Consider the following 24,232-nt stretch of genomic DNA (forward strand, 5'->3'; position numbering starts at 1 on the left):
CATAAGTTAATTAAAAATAATATACTATACACTAAAGAATAAAATAATCTATCTATATATATATATATTTAACAAAAATAGAAATTGAATGAATTTACCTTCTATGAAAATTTTTAAAAAAATTATAGCATTATAAGATACGATTGATTTTTTTTATCCGTCTTATTTTAATATACGATTAATCATACTCTTCTATAGAAAAACAATTAATTAATTATGTTATACATGATTTGAAAAAACATTTATAAGCAAAATACAGATTAAAACAAATAAGGCTCTTGTTTCCCTTGACAAAATAACTTTAATCGGATTTCCTACTGCCATACAGTGTCACAGATCTACATAAATAAACCGCCACAATTTAAACAAGAAAAATAAATAAGAAGTTTATTTTTGTTGCCAGACCATCTGAATTCGACATAGAAAGGATATTTTCGGTTGTTTGTTTTTAATGAAAAATAATTGTTATTATTGCTATGTAAAATTTTCACACCTTTTGCATAAAAAATTGACGAATTATTGGGACAAAAAGAATAGTTTTAAGTATACTTTGAGATTTCAACCTATAATTAAAAAGAAACTATATGTTAAGCCTCATCATTAAAATAAAAAAAGAAAATGAACAGGTTGTTGCTGTGAAAACGGGAAAAGGGGGAAATTGCGGGAAACCGAAACTAACTACATGTACTTTATATATTTTATAAGAAGATAAGAAACAATTTCCCCTCATTTCCACAAAAGTAATTGTTTAAATGGAGTGAAAAATTCTACTTCATTTAATTTGGAATTTTAACTTAAATTATGGTACGTGAGTGCTTATTATGGTTATATTTCATTGTGAATTGTGTTTAGTTATTTTCTACTTGTTAAATTTAGTTAATTTCAATGTGCAGTATTTTAGGTTTTGGAATTTTTATGAATTATAGTGATCTGTTAAAGAGTGTGAGTCTGAGATCTTAATTATAAGCATATCGCCACTATCTCAATGAAAATAGTTACCCTATATAAATTTAATGATGTGAACTTCTTTATAATGATACTATAATTTCAAATGATAGAAGTGCGATTAAAAATCTCCTTTATATATCATAATGATGTAGCTTTGAGTCTAGGTAAAAGTGAGGGAAAGTGTTCTTTTTCGTCTTAATTATTATATTGTTTTCAATAAAAAAAATAATTTAAGTTCATATTTTGTTGATATTTCTAATATTGGTTCTGTGATTTCTAATATTACTTTGAAACATTATATTTGGCTGTGCTTCAGCAAGTGTTTTTATAAGCTGTGCTATTTATGGGAAACATAAAATTCTAAAATTAGATTCTATGGGCTTTATCTTTCAATATTCCGATTCTAAGCTCTATTTATATGAAAATTTTTTAAACACAGTGAATATATAAATTCATTCCTTGTGTTTTTATTATTATTATTTGTTCTACTTTTAGTTCGCCTTGCAAGGAAAGTGAAAGATCACCCACTGTTTTTAAAATTGCCAACTTCATTTATCTATCTAATTTTAACCATATTTTGAAATGATGTATTCAAAGAAGATAATCAGAGGACTTTGAGAAACACACCCACAACTTTTAGGTACAAAGAAAATGGTATTTCTTCCATTTTGAATGTGAAGTCACAAAAAATTTGATAACTGTCTTTTAAGAGGTGCCTATGTATCTCGGAAGTTAATGTAAATGTATTTTGATCCTTAAAATGTTGAAAAAAGAATGGAATTAAAAATAATTTCTTCATCATAGTTTCAAACTTGGAATTATATTTTCTTCCTTTTTTTATTAATGAAAATTTGGGACATTCTTTTTAAATTTTGCTAACATTTTGCTAATATTTTTATTAATTCACATTAGAAAAGAACAAAAAATCCAAGAAAAGGAACTGATTCTGCATTAAAAATACAAACCCTCATATAAATGATTTGATTTTCATAAAGATTTATGAAATTGATCTTCATAGAATTTGATTTGATAATTTAATATAGAATTATCTTTCATTGTTTTATTTTTCTAATTTTTAAATTTAAAGAATGTATTTTATTTTATTATTATTTTTTCTTTAATTCCAGTGTTTAATTTAGAGAAGTTTTCCTTTTACAAAAACATTGTTGAAAATGATAAGTTTATTTATGTTTCATTATTGATTGTTTAAAAAATCATGCAAATAATATATGTTGATTGTTTTAAATTTTTAAAAAATAATTATGCAAAATTTATTGTTAAATATAATTATTCATTTATTATAACAAAATGCGATAGTTTTCTAATTTTTATGAATTAATTTTTCTAGGATTCTGATGTGGAGAAACCTTCATATCTTAAAAAAGCTTCTGAGTTTCATATTGATTCCTTTAATTATGTTTTTAACACAGGCTTAAAAACAGCACTTTTGGTAAGAAATTGCCGAGAGATATTTTTGCCAAATTTTTTTATGATAAGTTGTCTTGCTTTCTAAAGTTGTTTTTGATTATATTTCTGAACTAAACAAATAGGATTAAGTAAGCTATAAAATGTTATTAAATTTTATAAATATATAAAGAAAAAATTTCAATAAAGAAGAATAACAAATGTTAAATAAAGAAACTTCAGCTCCACTTATTGATAGTAAGTTTCGACAACTGCCAAAAATTAAAACTAAGACTTTTAAAGAAGACTTATTTAAAGGAACATGTAAAAGTGTTTTAATTGTTTAAATACTTATTTCGCAAATATTGCAGCTACATAAACATACCTTTGTTTATATTAATCAAAGAATTTCAATGTCTGAAATGTCATAGGAAAAGTTGACAGATTGCCTGGTCTTATCCTATAGTAAACGTTTGCATAAATTGTCATGGCACAAAAAAAAATAAAAAAAATTATAACTAGATATTTTGAGAAATTTTCACATTTTAGACATCTTTGAGCTTGAAAAGCATATTTTGAGAACTATCCTTATGTGAATGCAATAATCCAAAAGTGCAATTAGCTAATTGAATTAAATTTGGTGGGAACTTTCTTTAAAAGTATAAAAATATATAAAATTGTGTTCCAAATTATAAAAAAAGATTCTGCTTTTTGATAATTAATTTGGATTTAATTGACATATGGTATAGTGATATATATTCACTATACCATATGTATGGTTCCTAAACATTTACCAGATTGTTTCGAAAATATGGAGACAATCAGAGTGAAAAAATTAGCAATATTGCAAATGGCATTTACCAAGAGGTTGTAATTTAAAAAATTTACTTCCTTCATGATTTACCTTTAAGATTTAATTTCAAATCCATATAGAAATTTTGTTGCATTGTATTAAATAGCTAGATATGATGTAAATTCTTGAAATTTAGTCATTAGAATTTTTTTTTTTGAAATGATAATTTATTAAATCAAAATATTGAAGCTTCCTTCCCCTCCCACATCTACACTTCTGTCTTCACTCATCAGCTTGATAATTTTTATCTGAAAGTAAATGTTAAATAAAATGTACAAGAAATAATATGCAGCATTCTCATTATCTTTTATGTGTAATAATGAATAATAATTGATCCCTCATTAAATGTTATATTTAATTAATAATCGGAAAGAAAAAAATTACCCACATACCTTTTTTCTAAAAGTATCCTCTAACAAGAGAAAATGAATTTTGAATTAAACAGTCAAAACAATAGGAATTGAAACAAAATACTCATTAATGTCGAATGAAAGCGACAAAGAAAAAATGATAAAAAGAAGTCAAACTTTAGAAAGTAGTGTGTTTGGGAAGGGGAGGTAACAGCAAAAAAATTGGGTTTACTCGGATGACAACTGCAGAATCTTTAAATTCAGAAGTAAAGGATTACTTTTTTTTTTGTTCGATTCGATCACAAATGGAAAGAATAAGAAAATTCGAAGGAAAAAAATCTTAGAACAGCTTTGCAGCTTTAGGAACAAACTGCAACTGCAATTGGGAAGTTAAAATTTGTACAAATGACTACTTCATTGGAAGACTATTATTACTTATACACTTATCCATCTATATATTAAAACAATATAGTGAAGTCTAATGGAGTTAATGCAGATCACACTATATTTTTTTGACTATGGAATGCTTCATATCGTAATTTATGAATTCGAAGTGAATATTAAAATGAAATTAAGAAAATTATATACTTTTGTATGACACTTTTGTAAGGAAGATGAAAGTCCCCAAGCTGCCTATCACGTTATTTAGGAATCCCTGCTATGCTCATTAAGAGAATATTAAGTGCTCCTCCCCTTTCCTCTCCTTTTATGGTGAGAGCGCAGCAAGAAACCTAATGATTGTCATTTAAGTAATATCTCTTTAGAACTATATATTTATTAAAAAGAGATTATAATTAGTATTTTTGAAATAGAATTAACATCTAAGATTGGTTTTGTAATTCCATATGCTTATAATTACTTTTAAGAGCAACTTTTCTACTATGACCCATTTTTCAGTTCTACTTCACGTTAAGAATCAGTATCACTTTTAAAAGATTTCAGGTAACTTTTATAATGCAGATTTTTATGAAATGATAAAGAAATTGCTCTTATTATAGTCTATTGTGGCATTGATTTTTGTAATATATGAAAATTGAAACAAAATTTGCATATTGTCATTAAGATATTCTAGGTACTGAAATTTTCTAAGGCTTTTCATCACATTTTTAAAATATCCTTTCTCACTATTTAGAATAGTTTGTTTTGCTCCATATTTTGAATCATTGACTGTTGTAAAGGAACTTAAACAGATGTAGCAGATGATACATTATTTCATTTCACTTGAACTAAGAGCATTAGTATATTTTAATCTGATGATTTAGGATAATTTTTTGTCTAGTTTATTGTTGAACTTTGAATGGTATTCTGTTATCATTCATTAATGATGTTGATATTGCTTTCTGTATTTTACATAATGGCTTGCTGTAAAATTCTGCAGTGCTAGACTGTCATGTTAAAATCAATCACATATTCAAATATCACTGATAATCCATATATTCACTTACTATTTCAACATCTTATGACACATCATCACCAATGTTTAAATTCTGTCCTGAATTGCCATTCACAATATTGTTTAATAAAATATTATGTGGTTTTGTTTATAAGAAAGTATAAACCAGTGTTTGACTTTCTAAATTCATATCTAATGCATTACATAGAATGGTTGAATGCCAGTTGCTGCATCTTTTGACATTGTTTCTATTTTAGTTGTATGCTGACAATATTTTAAATGTAGCTTTCTTAATGTATTTGTAATTTATTACATGAATTTGTTTTAATGTGCTGTCTGAATTGTGGTTGTCTTTGTGTATTTCTAATCACTTTAAATTGGTAATTGTATTAGGTTATGTATAATATATAGTAAAGCAAATGTGAAATTTCATCTTCCTAACTTTCAATTATTTTAAATTTTTCTGTTTGTTTTTACATTAAAATAATTGCCTGGTTTAAAAATAAGGGGAAAAGATTTATTTTGAAATTTTTTGAATATTATTCTATTATTAAAATTCTTTACAATACTTTATTTATAATTTGCAAGCTAACAAAATAGAAATATAAAAATTTCTGTCTTAGAAAACTGCACATTTAACTCACTCATAAGTACTACTAATTTTTTTCAATACCAAATCTTCAAAATCTTTACATTGCAGTTCAATATTAATTGCACTATGTAATACAAGAAATTTTCAAGAAATCTATTGTTTTTTAGATCAGTTTTAATGTAAAGTACAATATAATTGCTAGAATCTCGGGGCTAGTATCACATATGCTACAATACTTTCAATTTTATATTATTATTTTTAAAGAAATTCCGTTATATGATAACAAAAAAAAAATGAGTTTAAAACTATGTTAACAAAAAAAACTGTGATCTTGTGACAGCAAGCGATAGAACTTAATCATGAAATCTTTTAATTTTGTTGATTGCAGGTAAAGGGAAATTTTATTTTCAACTAGAAATTTTCTGAAATTTAAAGATTAGTTAAAAGTCATAAGAGAAGTTTTAAGCAAAATTTTTCTTTTTAAATAGTTTTTAGGCTATGTAATTAATTACGATAATTTAACTGCCATTTCTTTTTGTCAGGATATTGACCCTGTGCATACTGGCACGGAATTTAATGTTGAAATCTCAATCTCTGTAAGTAAAATTTACTATAAGAATTCAATAATTTGGTAATCATCATTTTTAAATATTTCTCTGAATATAATATTTGAGTGCATTCTTTCTGTATCTTTACCTTCTGCCAGTATATATGTTTTTTTTTTATTTTATTTTATGCTTCTTGAATATAAACTCAGATAAAAGCCATATATAATTCCTGAATTAGACCACTATTATTTTGAGTAAAAAAAAATTTTCATTCGTTATTGACATTTGACAGCAACTAGCTCTTTTAAAAATTGAGTTTACTATTTTAATATTGGACACTCAGAATTATCTTCAAAGCTACTAAATAAGTAACTGGAAACACATTAAGTAGTATACATGCAAAGCCAACTGTTGTGATGGGATAGAAGGTCACACCTACCTCATTAAGAACACATGACTCTAATAGCACAATGACAGATGCTTGTTCCAATGTTCCTAACTAACCATTGTCCTAACAATATTGTTATAACTGTGCATATTAAAACAATACTGAGATAACACCAGGAAGACAATCATTGTGTGCAATAGTTGGTCTCATGTGAACTGACCTTTAGTATTGCATTACTTTTAGCAATGGGAAATCTCAAGAGTTTGGGGGAAAAAATTTATTGGCTTGGATTTCAGCTCTTAATTGATTAATAGCTCTTAAAATAGCTTAATAGCAGTCTTATCTATGTTTTATTGCATGCATATGAAGTTTCTTTTTCTAAGTTTAAATTTTTATATATTAATAAGAATTTACTAAAGATTAGTAATATTGTTCTGAATTAAGAGTTTAATTGATTGTAAAATAGCAAAGTTTTACTTTTTCATGAGTATTAAATAAACAGACTTTTTTTATATTCTGGAAAGCTTTATTAGAAGTATTTTTGACTTCACTTATGAAATCCAAAAAAAAAAAAAAAAAATCTCATTTAATTCTGAGTACTAATGTAATACAATATTTATTTTGAAACAAATTTAACTAATTAATTTATTTTTATAACATTATTTTATAAATTTTCTTACATTTTTGATTTTGTTAAAAATATAATGAGTTTAACTTTCTGTTTGAAAGGTTTAAGTTGTAGTAATTGTTCCATTTTTGTATATTTACTCTGTTAATAATTGAATGTCCAATATGATATTTTTATATGCTATTATTATCTTTTCATTTAACCCTTTAAATGAAGCTTTCATTATACATATTAACAGATATTACAAATGAGGAACTGTGTGAATGATTGATGGAATTTTTTAAAAAAAATATGTGATAAATTGTCTCTAAATTATATGATTTTAGTTAATTATATTTGTCTTCTTTTTAGACAACTCAATAGTTCTTGTAACATCTTAATTTTGAATCGTATCTCACTCCTTCTGTAAATTTTTCTATCACACAAATGTTAGAGCATTTCATGTAATGTGTATTAGATGCACATACATGGTAATCCTTTATAGAATGAAGTTTTCAACATGAAACACTTTGATGACACACTTTACAAGACCTTGCCACTAGCCTACTAAAATTTGTCAGTAGGGATTTGAAGAAATTTTTTGACTCAAATATTTATGTTACTATTTTTTTTTTTTTTAATAGGATCCATTCCAAGGGTATTCTACATTCTGATGAATAAGTGAATAATATTTTGTTCTAAAACAAAATTTAAAAAAAATAATGAAACTGCAATTGTTTGCAAATGCAAAAATTGCAAATATGAGGGAGAAATTTTAAATTATGGTTATAATTGGAGTGTAATCATCTCTGTTTTGTATTTACAAAAAGAAAAAAGTATACATGAGAAAAAGTGTATTAAAAGTATATGATAGAAATTGCCTCCATGAAAATGAAGTTTTCAGATTTAATTATTTATGAAAATTTAAAATATTTATTTATTTATTTTTGGTACATATATTAAGAGATTTTACAAATTTCATTAATTTCATTTTTATTAATTTTTCTTATAGTTAGAATAATTCAAATAGTATTTTTTGGCTGGATGATTTTTAATTTGCAAATTTATCAAAGATATAAATTTTTAGAACCAAAAGAAAGTTATGGCTAAATTTTTGTTTTAAAATATTTTGATTTTCATTTATTTATATTCTTTATACACTTAATTCTGAATTTCATTAAAAGCATAAGAAAGTTCATATCCTGCATTTCAGTTTGAATATAGATTATTTGCATTAAATTTATGTTAAAAGACCCCACTACAAAAATGTTTATCATATTTAAAATTTTAAAATTATTTTTTCATTCAATTCAAAAAGTTTTATTAATGATTCTTCCCCATTCTAATTCCACAGGAAGTTAAAATGCAACCTATTTATTATCCAATGGATACAAGAACGCATAAAAAAGTTTCATATCCATCTGAAGTATGTATATTAATATTTTGTTTTGACATAAAAGTCATAAATAGAAAAGTAATTATTTGTTTGTTTGTAAATGAGAACATTAAAGTGTCCGATGTAATGAAATTGCTAACTTGTGTTTATTTTATAAATTATACTGTTATGAAGGCTATGAAATTCATCTATTTGCGCACTTTGAAAACTATTATTTTGAATTGTAGTGCAGTGTATTATTCAATGTGCAGTGTTTTCATATACTTGTAACAGCTACAGTATTTCCATAATTGCTATGGAAATAAGGAGAAAGCTAAAACTACAAATGGATATTTACAAAAAATTATTTATCTTCTACACTATTGTTTATCTTCTTCTATTGCTTACTTATTGTCTTTTATTGCTTACTTATTGTCTTATTATTTAAAATTGTAAAGAAACACCAAAAATACCTTCTTTCTGAATCTTTGTTCCCATCAATGTTGATAGTGAAAAGATTTTTAATATAGCTAGAAAAACCCAAATAGAGTCTCATTCTAACATGAATATAATAAAATATATGTGATATATATATATGACTGCTGTTTGTTTGATCAACAGAATCATATTGTGTGATCTTTAAATTTAATTAGTTCTCTTAAATATTTAGTCAGTAATAAATGTCTGTTCAATAATTTTGAATAAGTTTGTTAAAATTCTTTAATTAAATGTTTTTGAAATATCAATTCTTTTTTTGTTGTTGTTGATAGTAAATTATATATAATATGATGGTAAGAAGGACTAGTGGTGATTGGCTGACCAATATTAGAGGGTATGTGTTGGGTTATTTAATTAATTGGCATTTAATTCTCATTATAGACTTTACACTTATAAAAAGTCGTAATATAATTTTTAAATTTTCATATTTAAACCTAGCTGCCTTAGGCGCCAGGATTAATGTTCACTAAAAATTTCAATTAAGTATGATCTCTTGAGAAATTTTTCAGCTAAGTATTTAAAAGCTTCGAATTTTGATAGTCATGTAACTCACACTATTATAGAAACCTTTATCCATTCTATTCATTGTATTAAGCATCTCTCTCATTCTCTGTTACTTTCTGAATTTTAATTAACTTTAAATTAAAGAATAAGTAAATAAATTTCAATTAACACAAAAACATTCTCTACTGAAATTAAGAATTTTTTTGAAAATAAAAGTACAGAAAATATAATTGTTTGGCATTGAAGTCTTTTGTGCACTATAAAATAATTTTCATAATTTATATAATATCTCAAAGAATTATTCAATAAAAATTTTTCTGATCCATCATAAAATTCAGATATTGTGATATTCTTAACACTCCAACTTTTAGTTTAAAAAATAATTTTCTATCTTCAGCCATCTAATCAGGCCAAAGTATGAGCTTATGAATATTATAATTTTACAGAAAACAACATTTTCATAATCTTAGGCCTATCAGCTTTATGGAAACTCTGAGTGTTGATTGATTATCTTCTTTTAGACATTGATGGAGTGTTCTAAATTTGCATATTTTTATAAGATATTATTGTTCAAAATTTCATAATTTACTCAATTTTAATCACAATTCAATTTTTTTTTATTTCAAACTATTTTTTTCTTGGTAAACATCTGGCTCACTTGGAAATAGTAATTTTAATTTTCTTTAAATTGTATAGATATAACTTCATGATTCTCTCAAATTATCAAGCATTAAAACTGAGTTATTTAAATTGTCTCTTATACATGCTCTGTTTATTATGCATATCAACTGTTTAAATGGAGATTGTGACATAACTTCATGGTGTTATTTAAAACATAAATATCCATTTCATCTATGTTATATGAAGAACTGTATGATGGTCAAAAATATGCAGTTTATACCATAATTTACTTTTACGTATTTTGCAAAAATATAATTTACATATTCAGCTTTGTTCATGTTATAAAAATACAGTTTACATTCATCATTCAATTTTATATATTTAGATGTTACTTATTTAAAAATTAAAATAGTTGCTGTTCACACATTTCATTTAGTATTTCTGTTATAAAAAAGTTTTGGAATTTTCAACCTTTATTTTTTACCAAAAATAAGATACTTATTTCATGTTTTATAATGCTCATTATTCTTTTTTGTTATTTTCTGGTTTGTCTTGTTTCTGTGTGGATTTTATTTTATGAAAATTATGTTATATATTTTTCAAATCTAGATTTTTTAAAAGTTTATTCATTTCATAAATATTATTTCCAATTAATTTGTTCCATTTTGGAAAATAGCTACAAGGCAAAGTCATTTCTGAAACTCTTCTTGAATCATCATCAATTTATTGCAAAATAACATCCATTTAACTAGCTTTGCAGCTTCATTTTGGTCGAATTGTTTAAAAAATCTGAAATTATTAAGAAATTATTTATCAGATTTTTTTTTTAATTCTTTGACTGGCTCAATTTTTTAAGCTCCTGTATAATAAGTCACTCATTATTCATCAATTAATTACTTGTTTACTTTTTGTTTTGCAACTGTTTGAAGAGGAATCAGTCATTTAATAATCAATGGTGGCAAAATTGTTAATAACAATTATTTTTAACTGTCAATAATTTTATATTAAAGAATTAAATGTCTAAAAATTATGATAATGAAATGGAAGGTGATTTTATTTTTATACAGAGGATTTCAGACTTATTATTTCCAAAGTTGCAGTCTTAATCAACAAATTTAGATGATTAGATTCAAGTTTTTTTATGCACTTTCTATAGAAAAGATTCGGAGGTATTTCTTAATTTCTAAGATTACTTAATAGCACAACTGTAAATGTTATATAATGCATATAATTTTCAGTTTCTGTGCAGAATTCAATTTTAACTAAATTACTTGGATTTACTAACACGTCACTGTTTAATACATTTGGCAATTAGATTTTTAGTGCTAAATTTATTTCTAAGCAAAGCTTCTTTTTTAAAAAAGAAAAAATTTCATTTACCATACTTGTTAAAGAGAAAAAATAATCAAGCACTGAGAAAATATTCAAAGATTTTTTTTTAAAAAAAAGGAAAAAAAAAATGAAAAATGCAGGAGGGATATTTGAAAATTTTCATATAAACCGGGAAAGTGCAGGAAATTAAAAAATATTTGGTTCTATTTTTTGAATTTAAAAAATACCAATCTCTAAACATTGTAAGAATAACATATCATAAACATAGTTCCAAAACCGAAATAACACCATTCATGACTGTGTGCCCCCATTTTTACTTGCTACTTTTTTTTCTGCAGAGATCAATCCAATTTCAATTTGAGAGACAATTTTTCTATTTCCATAAGATTCCCTGATTTTACTTAATAAGCATAGTCAAGATAGCTGCATAGCAGAATGGAATAAATTTCTCTGATGGGAATAGCAGCAACATTCAATCTGCAGAAAAATCCTGGTGGTGTTTAGTTGCTCATATGTGACATTTTTGAATAGCTTGTTCATTAATAGCAAAATATGAGCTTACTCAAAATAGATTAATGGGATTGGATGGATAAAAATATCAATGTTGATTTTGCTGAATAGGTTTTGCAAGATCCATTTACTGCATACTGTTCACTTATAAGAAATTAATATGTTTAGGTAATGCCAAAAGAGGAAAGCAGACAAAATTATATATCAGTTCAAAAAAGTCATCATTAATATTGGACATCATGACTAAAAGGAATACAGAATATGATAACATGTTAAGTTCAAAAACATCAAATTTGATGCAAAAAATAAGGCAATTTCGATTTTTTAGTTTGATAACAGTAATTTAAAACTATACTATCAGTGGGCATTAAAACTTTGTTTTACGTTCAACCATTAATTTTTTCACTGATATATCAAAAATATTTTCAGATATGTTCACTGTTAGTGAAATAGTTAAAAATGTACATTAAATCATATAAAAATGTTGTGCATATGTATGATGAATTAACTCCATTTTTTCAACAATTTCCTAAAAAATATTTTAACAACAAAAAATTTATTATATGTGTTGATGAAGTTTTTAGCCACAGTTTAGAAAAATGCTAAATGCATCTTATTGTAAGATATTGGTATGAATCAACTGATAGTCTTCACAAGATATTGGAATTCAGTATTTTTAAAGCATACTAATGCTCATGAATTGTTTGAGAATTTTAAAGAAGTTATAACAATATTGGACATGCACAAATTAGTATGGACAATGCAAATGTAAATTTTTAAAATACATCAAAAAAGAACTTCTATGCAAAATTGATTGTAAAATTTTAGATCTAGGTACTACTATGGATTATGTATGGATTTGCATAATCCATTGAGCATTTCAATATGAATATAAATCTACTGAATAGAAGAAAGATGTTATTTTAAGAGCAATGTATAGAATATTTAAAGATAGTGCAGCTAAACATGCCTATTTTTTTTTTAATTTAGTGGCTTCTGAATTTTCATGGAAGTTTTGTCTTTTTCCCTGATTAGAAAATAACAGTTTTTGCAAAAATACTCTAAAAAATTTGGAAAACTTAAAAGAAATGTATAAGTTTCAATTAAAAAAAAATCTTTTTCTATATCTGCCATTAGAGATAATATTATAAATACTTGTCATGATAAATTGATCCTGACTAAAATTAATTTCTCTTATATTGCTAATATTCTGTAGCCATTTTTTTAAAAAAAATTCAGACATCTGAATAATGGTGTCTTTCTTATATGGAATTCTTTTCATTTTTGTTAAATTATTAATGAAAAATCTTGTCAAAAAATTATAATCAAAGAAAAATTCAACATTTATTTTTGATAGAGCTTGATAATCCTATAAATTCTAAGGCTGAGAGAAAATTCCGTTATTGGAACACTGAGTACAAGCTACTTAATTACTAGTTAAGCTATTGAAACTGAAAAAAAAGGCAACAGTGAAATATTTTATATTTGTGAAGAATATTATAAAAAATATTTGAATGCATGTCCAGAATTTTAATATTTTAGAAACTGCATCCTCTGTAAATCCATATTTATTGAAGAATCTTGCTTTTTCCACTCATTAAAACTATGGAGTATATTTATTCTGTTATAATTAACACATGAGTGCTGCTGCAGAAACATTTCCTCTTATATTGTATATATGTACAGGAAAAACACTGAATTTTTTTTTTTTTTTTCCAGATTTGTGTGTCAACTTTGAATCTATTATTTGGAAATATTACAGATAATAAATTTAAAAATTTATTCTAGCCTTCTGTTTGGTTTAATTCATTTTACAATGTATAAACACTGTTTCTAAATAAATGCAAGAATATACATACAAATTAGTCTGCAATGCAAGAATTATTGCAGAAACAAATAATTTTACGATTTCAAATTTTCAGAAACTATTAAATATTGCTGTTTCAAATTTGCCAAAATGTAACCCAATTCTACAAAGCATTGAGAATTCTGAACTTTATGCGAGAATGTTAAATATATATTTTATTTTAAAAATAATTATATTCTTATTTACAGATTAGAGAAAGGAAAGCGACATATAATGGAGAATTGGATATAGTTTTAAGATTTGAAACAGACACTAAAGTTGAATTTTTTAGCAGAATCTTCTATATTCCAATAATGGTGAAAGTAAGTTCCTTTCTTATAGTTGAACTCATAATGTTTAAAAATGTTATTCATACTAAAGATTTGCTAGTATTAAATAATATCACGAAAACTAAAAATTTTAAATTTGTTTGAATGATGTAATTCTTTTTTTTTTTTTTTTGTTTATAATCAAATACTTTTAGGACTTTCTTCTGTTTGGCCCCCTTATTGATTGCATTATATTATAATTTTTAAAGATTTTTTTATAAAAAATTTTGTGTATTAGACTTTTTTATATATTTTATTAATACTTCTTGCATACTTCCTTATATTGTGATTTGAAATATTATTTGAAGGAGTATTATTCCATCATACCATAACCTAAAAATTTTTATTGTACATTATGTCATTCATCTATTAATCATTATTCATTCATATCTTATCTGTTTTTTTTTATTTTAATTTTTTCCCTTTATACATTTAACAAAATAATTTTTAATCTTGAAAAAAAAAAGCTGTTTTGATGTTGAGTATGCTATTTTTTTATATTATTAGTAATTACAAAAAAAATGACTTTTGAGCAGGAGGAACTTCTTATGTTTTTGTCATTATTTTTACCAAATATTGTTTTTGTTGTATTATTATAAAAATAAATCTATTCACTTTGGTATATTTTCTGGCTCTATTCTGTCAACTTCTTTTCAGTACACAATTTAGATTGTTCATGAATTATTGTTAATTTTCAGGTTTTAATTACTCTGATTCTATCAAGTGTGCCACTACATAAAGTCTTGTTTCATGTTATCAGTATTATTACTTTTCTTGGAGTGGCTCATGATTTTCTTTAATCTCTATAAATATAAAATTGAAATTTTTTTTTCTTTTTTTTATTAGTAATTACTTTTAAAAGGACTATTCTTTTTTAATGAATAAAATGGAATTTTACAATGCTCATTGCCTTTGAATATCTTTCCTTTGATTAATATAGCCTTCTTAGTTTTTAAATTATTTCATGTCATATAAGTGATCAGAAATGTTTTATTTAGCATTAAATATTCCACTTAATTTTTTTATGTTTAAATGTCAACTTAATCATAAAATGCTTGTTATTTTAAATTTATTCTCCATTTTTAAAATTTTTAATTAATGTTCTTCCATCTCCATCATTCACATTAAGATCCTCCTTTCTTTTTGTGACTTTAGATATTTATGAAATATTTATTTTCCTACAGATAAATGATGATTCACTATATTCAATACCTTTCTATTAAAATATTGAAACTTCTTAAATACTTTATCTTTTTAATTCAGTATTCAATATTTAAGTCCATTCTAATGCGATGTGGAAGTGTTGAAAGGAGAGCAGGCTAAACTTTCACAATCAATATTAGAGTATTTTAAAATCTGGATATGCTTTTTTTAATATTTTATGTGAAGTATCTTCAAATTTGGGGTTTCTTTATTTTCTTGGGATTGCATGATAAATATAAGAATTGAAAGTTTTGCATTTTTGATATATGTGTAGAGTCTAGAAATGATATTCATAAGATTGTTATTTTAAATTATTAAATATACATATTCTAAACATATATGCTAATTAATATGTCAAATGTTGCTCAAGATTAAAATATTTTCATTTACAGTAAATACTTTTAATGTAAAAACTAATTTTATATAAATTATTATAATGTGTTCTATCTTTTTATTATACCATACCAGTCAATTAACTGTCCTTGAATTTTGATTACTTAAATATGAAGGATACATCAGTTCTTTTTTTCAACTCGTTTAGAACCATTAAATAATGATTTTAACCATTAAGAAAAATTCTTAAAAAACATATAACCGGAATTTCTAAAAAGGGTGGTTGAGTTGATCAAATTCTTATTGTTTCCATACTTCAAACTTGTCTGTATTAAATTTGTAAATAATGTTTTTGAAGGAAAAATTTAGTATCACTGAATAAGTAAAATTTCGAATTTTAGTATTAAAGTATATGTTGTATGCATATACTTTAATACATTTTGTTCTACAAACATTCTGATTTTTAAATAATTAATAAAGAATAAAGATTTGATTAATTGTTCTGTTGCTACTTATTTCAGCAATGGTTGTTTGATAAATAGTTAATCACTAAAGAGTAATTATATAAAATATTTATTTGTATAATATCTGAATAAATATTGCACAGTGATGGGCTCTTTTCTACAATTTTTGCTAAATACTGATATCCTTTTTTAGAATCGTTGCTTCATAGTTTTGATTTTTAAAGATACATTTTACTATATTAATGTGTAGGACATATTATACCATATCTAATGCATTTTATCTAATGCAGCTTATAATTAGAAATAAGTTTTAAATTAGAAATTTATTTTACATTTTAAGTCTTATTCATGAGATACTTTTAAACTTTTAACACCTGCAAACCTGAACATGTAAAAATCATTTCAAAAGATTTAGCATGATTGCAAGCTATTTTTTTATTATTATTTTACTTAGGATATATTTCAGATAAAAATGAATGTGAAATCTTTTGATAAACAGAGGATTTTTGATACTTAACATTTTTTAAACATTTTTTCCCAATGAAATTCAATGTTTTAAGACACTGCTCATAATTAAGGAACTGCTCTTTGAGTTACACTTCAACTATAGTTACAGTATAGTACCACTTACATTTTCTTTTCAACAACTATTGACAAAATATTAATTTTGAAAATTTTCCATCACTTGAGTTCCTTATAAAATTGTTCAGTACCATAATTAGTTCATTAATCATGTACACACCTGATGTTTTATATATACATATTCAAAATTCTGTTTTACAAAATTTTGTTATGTTATCTAACATATTCTTGTATAATTATGGAATAGATAATGTTATATGTTTAAAATTTAACATTAAAACTTATATTTTAGCACTTTTAGTTAGTTCCCTGAAATTTTAGCCATTTTCATTGTTTCATCATTTATCTGTTAGCCTGATTTATTTCGATTTTTGTAAACTAAAGTACAATATTTCTGTTTAATATCTGTGTAATTTATGAGGTGTATAAAAAATGATATTACAATATTGTGAACTTCAGAAGTGAGATGAATCAGATATTTAAGTTTTTAATATGCATCATGATGCCATGGGACTGGTCTTTCCCTGGCCCATGTACACCATAAACAAAGAATATGTAAGAAACAATAAAAGTAACATGGCTTTAAAAACTGATAATTTGGCAGAATCATGGACATGAAGTTATATCTACATGGTTTAAAGAAAATTATACGTAACTAATATTTCCAGTGGACTAGCTGGTCACTGAAGTCGAATTGTTTTAAATAAAAAGATAGGTCCACTCTATTGCAGCTAAAACCGACTGAGTTCTTAAAAGTAAATTATTATTATCTAATAAAAAAATGCATGATTTTAGACTACTCCATCAACCATCTGAAAGAAGATATAACAGTTAGCTCCTGGAAATTTCCATCGACTGATTGGCCTAAAATTATGAAAATGTTGGTTATTCTAAAATTGTAATTTTCAAACTTTATAATTTGCTCAAATTTGATTGCAGAAAATAAAATTTATTTATTTAAAAGCTGGAATATCACATAAATAATGAAAATTATTCTATAGTGTATATAAGACGTCAATGCTGAACAGTTGCATTTTCTGTACTTTTATTTTTAAAAAAAAGGCTTGGTTTCAGCAAATAATGTTTTTGTATTTATTGAAGTTTAATCACTTTAATTTAAAGTTCAAATTTTACTGGAACTGACAGAAAATTAAGAACAACACATACTACAATGAGCAGAATGGCATGAGGCTTCTATAATAGTATGAGTTATATGACTATCAAAATTTAAGAGACAGAGTAACATAACATATTTAATTGAATATTTTATTAAACTTTAATACCATCTAACTAACTGGTTGCCATAGGCAGCTTATATATATATATGAAGCAGTGAACCTCTAATATATAGTTTTAGAGTTAATGAAATTAAATAACATAAGTCTGTGAAAATTGTATAAATCAATTGAGATTATTTGCAGTTTACTGCTTTGTATATATGTTTCTTCCAAAAATCGAAATCTAGTTATTGAATTGTTGTTGAAGTCATTAATATAATAGCTTTAATAAAGACTTTTTTTTTCCAGAATTCATGCTTGAAATTTTTTTTCTGCTAAACGTTACAGAAACTAATCCATTGCTTTTTTCGGATTGTATGTCAATTTTAAATATCTGCATCAGGTTTCAATTTACTTTATTTGAAACAGTCATGGGAAAAAATTTCATAATTCCATTTAATATCTTGTTTTATTTTTACTTAATGTAATTAGTTAAAAAGAACTGTGCTATTCCAAACCTGCTCTTGTTTTTTAAAGAGTTTTGTTAATCTGAATCTGAAATAATTTTTTAAGGTGGAAGAAACTTAATTGAAGTACATTTTCAGGTCACAGAGAGCTTAAAAAATGTTTTTATATATATTATGAAAATATGCATTTTAAAGTATTCTCTAAGTGTTAATTGAAGTTATTGTTATAATTTATTTTTTAAATATGCAAACTAAATTTTGTTGTATTGTATATAAACCTTTCAAAAAATTGCAAAATTTTATATATGTTTTAGATGTTGACATTATTTTATTCACATTTGTATTTCAGTCGGATTTTTGCCTTTTGAAGTCACTTAGTAAAGCTCAATTGATCAAACATGGGGAGGATTTAAATGTATGTATATTTTGTAAACTTTAATAATAATAAAAAAAAACATTTTTCTTAATACATCTGAATATATGCCTTTTCTTTATAATAATAAAAAAAATGTCTTTCTGGTTCATCGGAATAGGACTAAATTGTATAAAATATTAATTATATAGTTAAAAGGAAAGCTGCTGTATGTTCTCCAGTTGACTTAAAGTTTTATTGCAAGATACAAATTTAAAATGTTAACATAGTGATTTTATCATTTTTCAATTTTCTACTTATGATGGAAACACAGATTCTGATGGATCTATTCTGATGACTTCACTATCAGGTGTATTTGTTGAAATAAATAAATTGAACAATATGTTGTTATAACTACAACATAAAAAAAGAAGAAAAATCTGTTGAAATATGCTTCAAGGGAAAAACTGCAGATTTTTGCTATCCACCTTATTGTTAAATTTTTTTTACCTCTTATAAAACATGAACACAGCTCAAGAAAAATCAGTTGCTATCTAACAAAAGTAATTATATGTCTGGGGGAAAAATGATAAGAAAGCATTTTGTTAAGTCATATCCAAGGTAAATTAGTACATAAATTCGAAAAAATATGAATATAATGCTTTGAAGAAATTGTTTGGAAATTCTTTAAATTTTTTCTTCGTAATTTCAAAGAAAAATTCCAATTTTGATCTTTTACCCGAATTTCTTAGTCCAAGCCATACAGAGTACAATGTTGTATAATAAATAGAAAGAGAAAAGACAGGAAAAGAGAGCATGATATAGGATTTCGAAATTATATAATTTTTTAAAGTCATTTAATATTACAGTATTTTGATACCATGGGAAAGATAATAGCTCGCATAATTCAGAAATTAACTGTTTACTGTCAAACTGGAATTAATGTGGTTAAGAAATTATCTTTAAAGAATAGATTATTACAAATTAATACATATAGTGTGTTTGTGTCTGGAGCAGTTAATTGATTAATAAACTTTCCAATTAATAGTAATTTTAATTAATGGCTTGAGCAAAGTTTTTATTTAATGCTTTCTTTTATTTATTTATTTTTATGAGAGGGCTCAGTTTGTCTAGTTTATCTTAGTTTTTGCATGTAATGTTATTATACGCTGATGTGATTATTTTGAAATAAAAAAATACTAATATTAATAAATAGCTGTCTTTGGAAATATGATTTATCTACCTTAAAAACAGTAATAATTCAATTAAACTTGTATTTTCATGAATTTCAAATTGTTCTAAAATAATTTTTATTTATTAATATATGAAATTGTCAGGGTTGAAAAAAAGCAAAAATTAGAATGAAATTCACGCACTTGAGATTTAAAAAATAGATAAATAAAATTTGAAATTATTTTTAATATTAAAGTCACAGAATTATGTTTATTTTATTCATTGTGTATGTAAATATTTAAGTTTAAATGAAACCAGAGCTTGAAAATATAAGAGATGATGAAAATTGTGACTAAAATCTTTGTGACATAATGGGAATACTGCAAATTTCATTATTTAAATAGAAAATATAGCTGAAATGATATTTCAAGCTTATAAAAAAGTTTTATTAAAATTAGGGAAAAGAATCTCGTAACAATTCAACTAGTAATATTGAAATAGTGAATAATTGAAATTTTAAGTAATGCAAAAATTAGTTTGATGGAAATTTGTTTTGAAACTATTGCTGAAAAATGATATAAACTGTGCATGTAATATTTGGAACTCTAGTCAATTTTTTGCAATAGCATTTTTTAAAAAACTTTATTAGTTTCTAACTTTATATTTGAATTGATTTTTTAACCTTTCATGGAAGTATTTAGAATATAGAGATTGACTTATGTCTCAAATTTTTTTATGATGCAATTTTAATTTTTAATAGTGTTTTAATTTAATCTGTGTCATTCCTTTTAATAAAAACTAATAGAAATTAAATATATTAATTACAGTTAAATCACCAACATTACTGTTGTTTTCACAAATCATTTTAATTTATATTTCCATTTTTATTTATTTATTTTTGTAGAATGATGCTGGTTTTATTTTTTTTTTTCCTTCTTTACCTTATAAAATGGCAGTTATTATCACATTTATTTAGAATTCCTTAAACTTATATATTTTGGTTTTCACTATTTCTCTTTCCAAGGACCCTGGGGGCTACTTTATTGTTGATGGTTCTGAACGCATTATAAGAACATTTGTAATGCCAAGGCGAAATTATGTGAGTAATATCTGATTCATTCAACAGTACAGTTTTTGTATTTGTATCTGTCATTAATTTTTTTGAAGAATGAATACTTTAAGAATGATTAAATCTTTTCTGATTTTTAAATATTTTATGTATTTTATTCTCATGAGATACTGACATAAATGTTGATTCTCATGTTTTTTTAAGCCACTAGCTTTGGTAAATCAAAAATGGAAATTAATTGGAAATGGTTATTCCCAATATGCTGTTTTTACCTCTTGTAATAAAGAAAACCACACAATCTCAGTAAGTTAAGTTTTCAATTTTTTTTTTCTTTTGTCAAATTACAGTTATGCATTTTAAGCTTTTAATACTGCATTCTTGCAGAATTTATAAAATTCAGAAATGAAAATAATATTCAATTTTATGTGATTTGTATGTGGAGAATTTTTACTATACTTTACATAGATGTCTCGATGTTTGCTGATCTCCTGGAATTCTTAACATATTTCACTTATTCTTGGTTATAAATCGTTATACAGACTTTTTCTTCAATATGAGATACTTAAAAAAAACACATTGTTTTGCTGAATTTACATTCATTGAAAGGATACTTCATTTTCTATCACTTTGTAGTTATTATAAGTTAAAATATAAAAATTTAATTGTTGAATTATTTTTTCTCCAAATTAAAATTAAAATGGTAAAGAAATTCCAATCAAAACTATGAAATTATCTAAATTCAGTAAGAGTTCCTTTTGTTTATTATTTCCAGAATTAAAACATTTTGAAATCCAGCCAACATATTATTCTGTGTGGTCCACTTTTAACAACTTGTTAGTTTAGTTTCTTGTTCATTTTTAATTTAATCCAAATAAAAAATTATTATCATTTTATTTTAGTAACTTTTTTTTAAATATGTGTTTCGTGACAAAAAACTACAGCAATAAAATTCTTGAAAATTAACCATAGTTAATATTTAATGATTCCCTTAGTTACAAATAAAAGCTTTTAATTATTGTGATAGTGTATAAGGAGATAATAAATTTCAAACAAATGTAATAATAAAAATAATTATTTTACAGGACCTGTCAACAGAATTATAACATAAACGGATAATATTTAATTAACATTCTATTTTAAATAGGTAGTCTCTAAAATAAGGATTTTAGTAATTCATGTAAATCAACATTGTAATCCTAATTTTTTTCAATTTAACAATTTATGGAGTTTGTATTTTTTACAAATTTACTTTTCGGAAACTATGCTAATAATATTTTTGATTTGACCTTCCTGTACCTCTTCCTTAGCCCAGAAGGCCTAGACAATTGCCTTGTCAAAAAACCTGCTACTGTTATTAAATATTTTTTTTCAATTATTATTTATTGGTTGGAAATTTTATATATTTAGATTTCAACAAGTGTATTCTGAACTGTTTTCACCTCATTCACTAAAATTTCAGCTATTCTAGGATATTTCATGGTAAACTCTGGAATATTCTCTTATATTCACTAATTATCTACTAGTTAAGTTGTTATCTTTTTTTTTTTTTAACTTGTTTAGAGTATTTATATTTATGTTCTGATGTGTATTACTTATTTTAGGATATATATTTGCATTATGTGAATAGTAATAAAGATACTAACCATCCATCTATTGAAGTGCGTGTGTTTTATCGTGGAAAACCTTATTTCATCCCCCTGATCTTGCTTATTAAATCATTAGTAGATGAAAGTGACCATAGTATCATTAGAGAAATTGCAAAATTCAGCAAAGATCCTACTTTAAAATTGTAAGTATATGCTATAACTTACAAAGAAATTTTTCTTAATGCTTTTAATATTATTGAAATTTCTTTTCTTATAGCTAAGATTTATTTTTACATTATCAAAACATTTTATGTTACTTCAATTATCCAAACTGCAATACTGTGCAAGACCACTGAATAAAAAAATATTGAATCATTTTTATTCCTGCTATGATATAATTTGTATTATCCAATTCAAAATGAAGATGTAACTAAAGAAGATATTCCTACACTGCCTCTTGATCATAAGTCTTTTCTTTAAAAAACTGTATCAATTATCTTAAGTCATTTAATTACTTTTCAAAATTTGACTTAATATTTCTCTAGGAATTATATAGCTCTTTCACTCACAATTCTTTCTGGGGGAAAAAATGTCATAGATCATTTCTATTAGTCAAGATTTTAATCTTACTTGACTAAAAGGAAATTCAAATAAAATATTTTGAAATTTTAAATGAAACATTTTAAGTAAAAATATTTCTTAAACTAATTTTATTTACAAATATAGAAATATCTAAAAATAAAAGAAAAAAAAAAGACTCATTAAGAACTTTTGCTACTTTATTATTATTTGCTTTGAGGAAGTGTTTCTCTTTAACTAATGTTGTAAACAGCAGATAAAAATATTAAAATTATGTATGAAATGGAATGCAACAAGCAAATGAAAAAATTACCAAGTTTTTAAATGCTTGTATATATATATTTCCTTTGCTATGAAGAATTAATTAAATGTTAGGATATGAACAAAAATAATTTGGAATCAATATATTGAAGATTAAAAAATCATTTATGAGTAAGAAATTTTGCATTAATTCTAAAATAAGCAAAAAGAATTTTGTAAAAATAAAAACTTGACTTATAAAATTATTTTGTTGTTTCTGATGAAATTTATAATTTACTTTCAGCTCACAATTTAGAACAGGAAAATTTTGTAAGCATTTCAGATTATTTAAAATTATAGTTAATTTAGTTATAGCGTTTTATCTTGCAAATAAAGTTATTTTATAAATTCTTTGCTTTAAAATTATGAAGCTTTAGTGACCTAGTAGTAATTACAGATTTGGGAGTCAGAAATCTTGGAGATTGAAACTTATTTCCATTGAAGTTTGCCATCTATGTCATCCTGATACACATTAAATCAGACTTCATGAGCTAAATACCTTCCTTTTGATGTGATGCAGATGTTTGATATTGAAAATTATGAATTCTATCCCAAATAATCCTTCTATTGATTTCAAATGGAATCTTAATATAATTAAATTAAATCTAAAAATGTTAAATTGTATTTATGAAAAAATATAGTAAAAGCATTTTTATTGGAAAGAAACATGGAATGCTGTCTTATTGTTATTTTTATTGGAATGCTGTCTTATAATTATTTTTTAAATGTTTCCTGTATTTGAATTGCTCATTTAGCATACTTCTTCAGTAATTTTGAGGGAAAATTGTTTCTCATTAATTATATTTTTC

The 24,232-nt window shown here is 24.3% G+C and overlaps 2 protein-coding genes across 4 annotated transcripts in view; one reads left to right on the forward strand and one right to left on the reverse strand.

The window, feature by feature from the left end:
- LOC129957748 (recQ-like DNA helicase BLM) overlaps positions 1-346 on the reverse strand; it is a 61,027-nt gene extending 60,681 nt beyond the window's left edge. For both annotated transcript variants that reach the window (XM_056070172.1, XM_056070170.1), the window contains exon 1: positions 99-346. The gene's annotated coding sequence lies outside the window, so the exon portion shown is untranslated. The remainder of the gene's footprint in view (positions 1-98) is intronic.
- Positions 347-627: 281 nt separating this feature from the next.
- Positions 628-24,232, forward strand: part of LOC129961150 (DNA-directed RNA polymerase I subunit RPA2-like) — a 60,705-nt gene continuing 37,100 nt past the window's right edge. The window contains exons 1-10 of one of the 2 annotated variants that reach the window (XM_056074967.1): positions 628-804; positions 1,444-1,588; positions 2,297-2,398; positions 6,083-6,136; positions 8,438-8,509; positions 13,979-14,092; positions 18,714-18,779; positions 20,914-20,988; positions 21,163-21,261; positions 22,560-22,747. In XM_056074967.1, the coding sequence (XP_055930942.1) occupies positions 8,447-8,509; positions 13,979-14,092; positions 18,714-18,779; positions 20,914-20,988; positions 21,163-21,261; positions 22,560-22,747 (605 nt within the window). In that variant the 5' untranslated portion in view covers positions 628-804; positions 1,444-1,588; positions 2,297-2,398; positions 6,083-6,136; positions 8,438-8,446. The remainder of the gene's footprint in view (positions 805-1,443; positions 1,589-2,296; positions 2,399-6,082; positions 6,137-8,437; positions 8,510-13,978; positions 14,093-18,713; positions 18,780-20,913; positions 20,989-21,162; positions 21,262-22,559; positions 22,748-24,232) is intronic. The other variant, XM_056074966.1, reaches the window with a different exon arrangement.

This window comes from Argiope bruennichi, chromosome 2 (genome assembly GCF_947563725.1).
Source record: "Argiope bruennichi chromosome 2, qqArgBrue1.1, whole genome shotgun sequence".
Taxonomy (NCBI): Eukaryota; Metazoa; Arthropoda; class Arachnida; order Araneae; family Araneidae; genus Argiope; species Argiope bruennichi.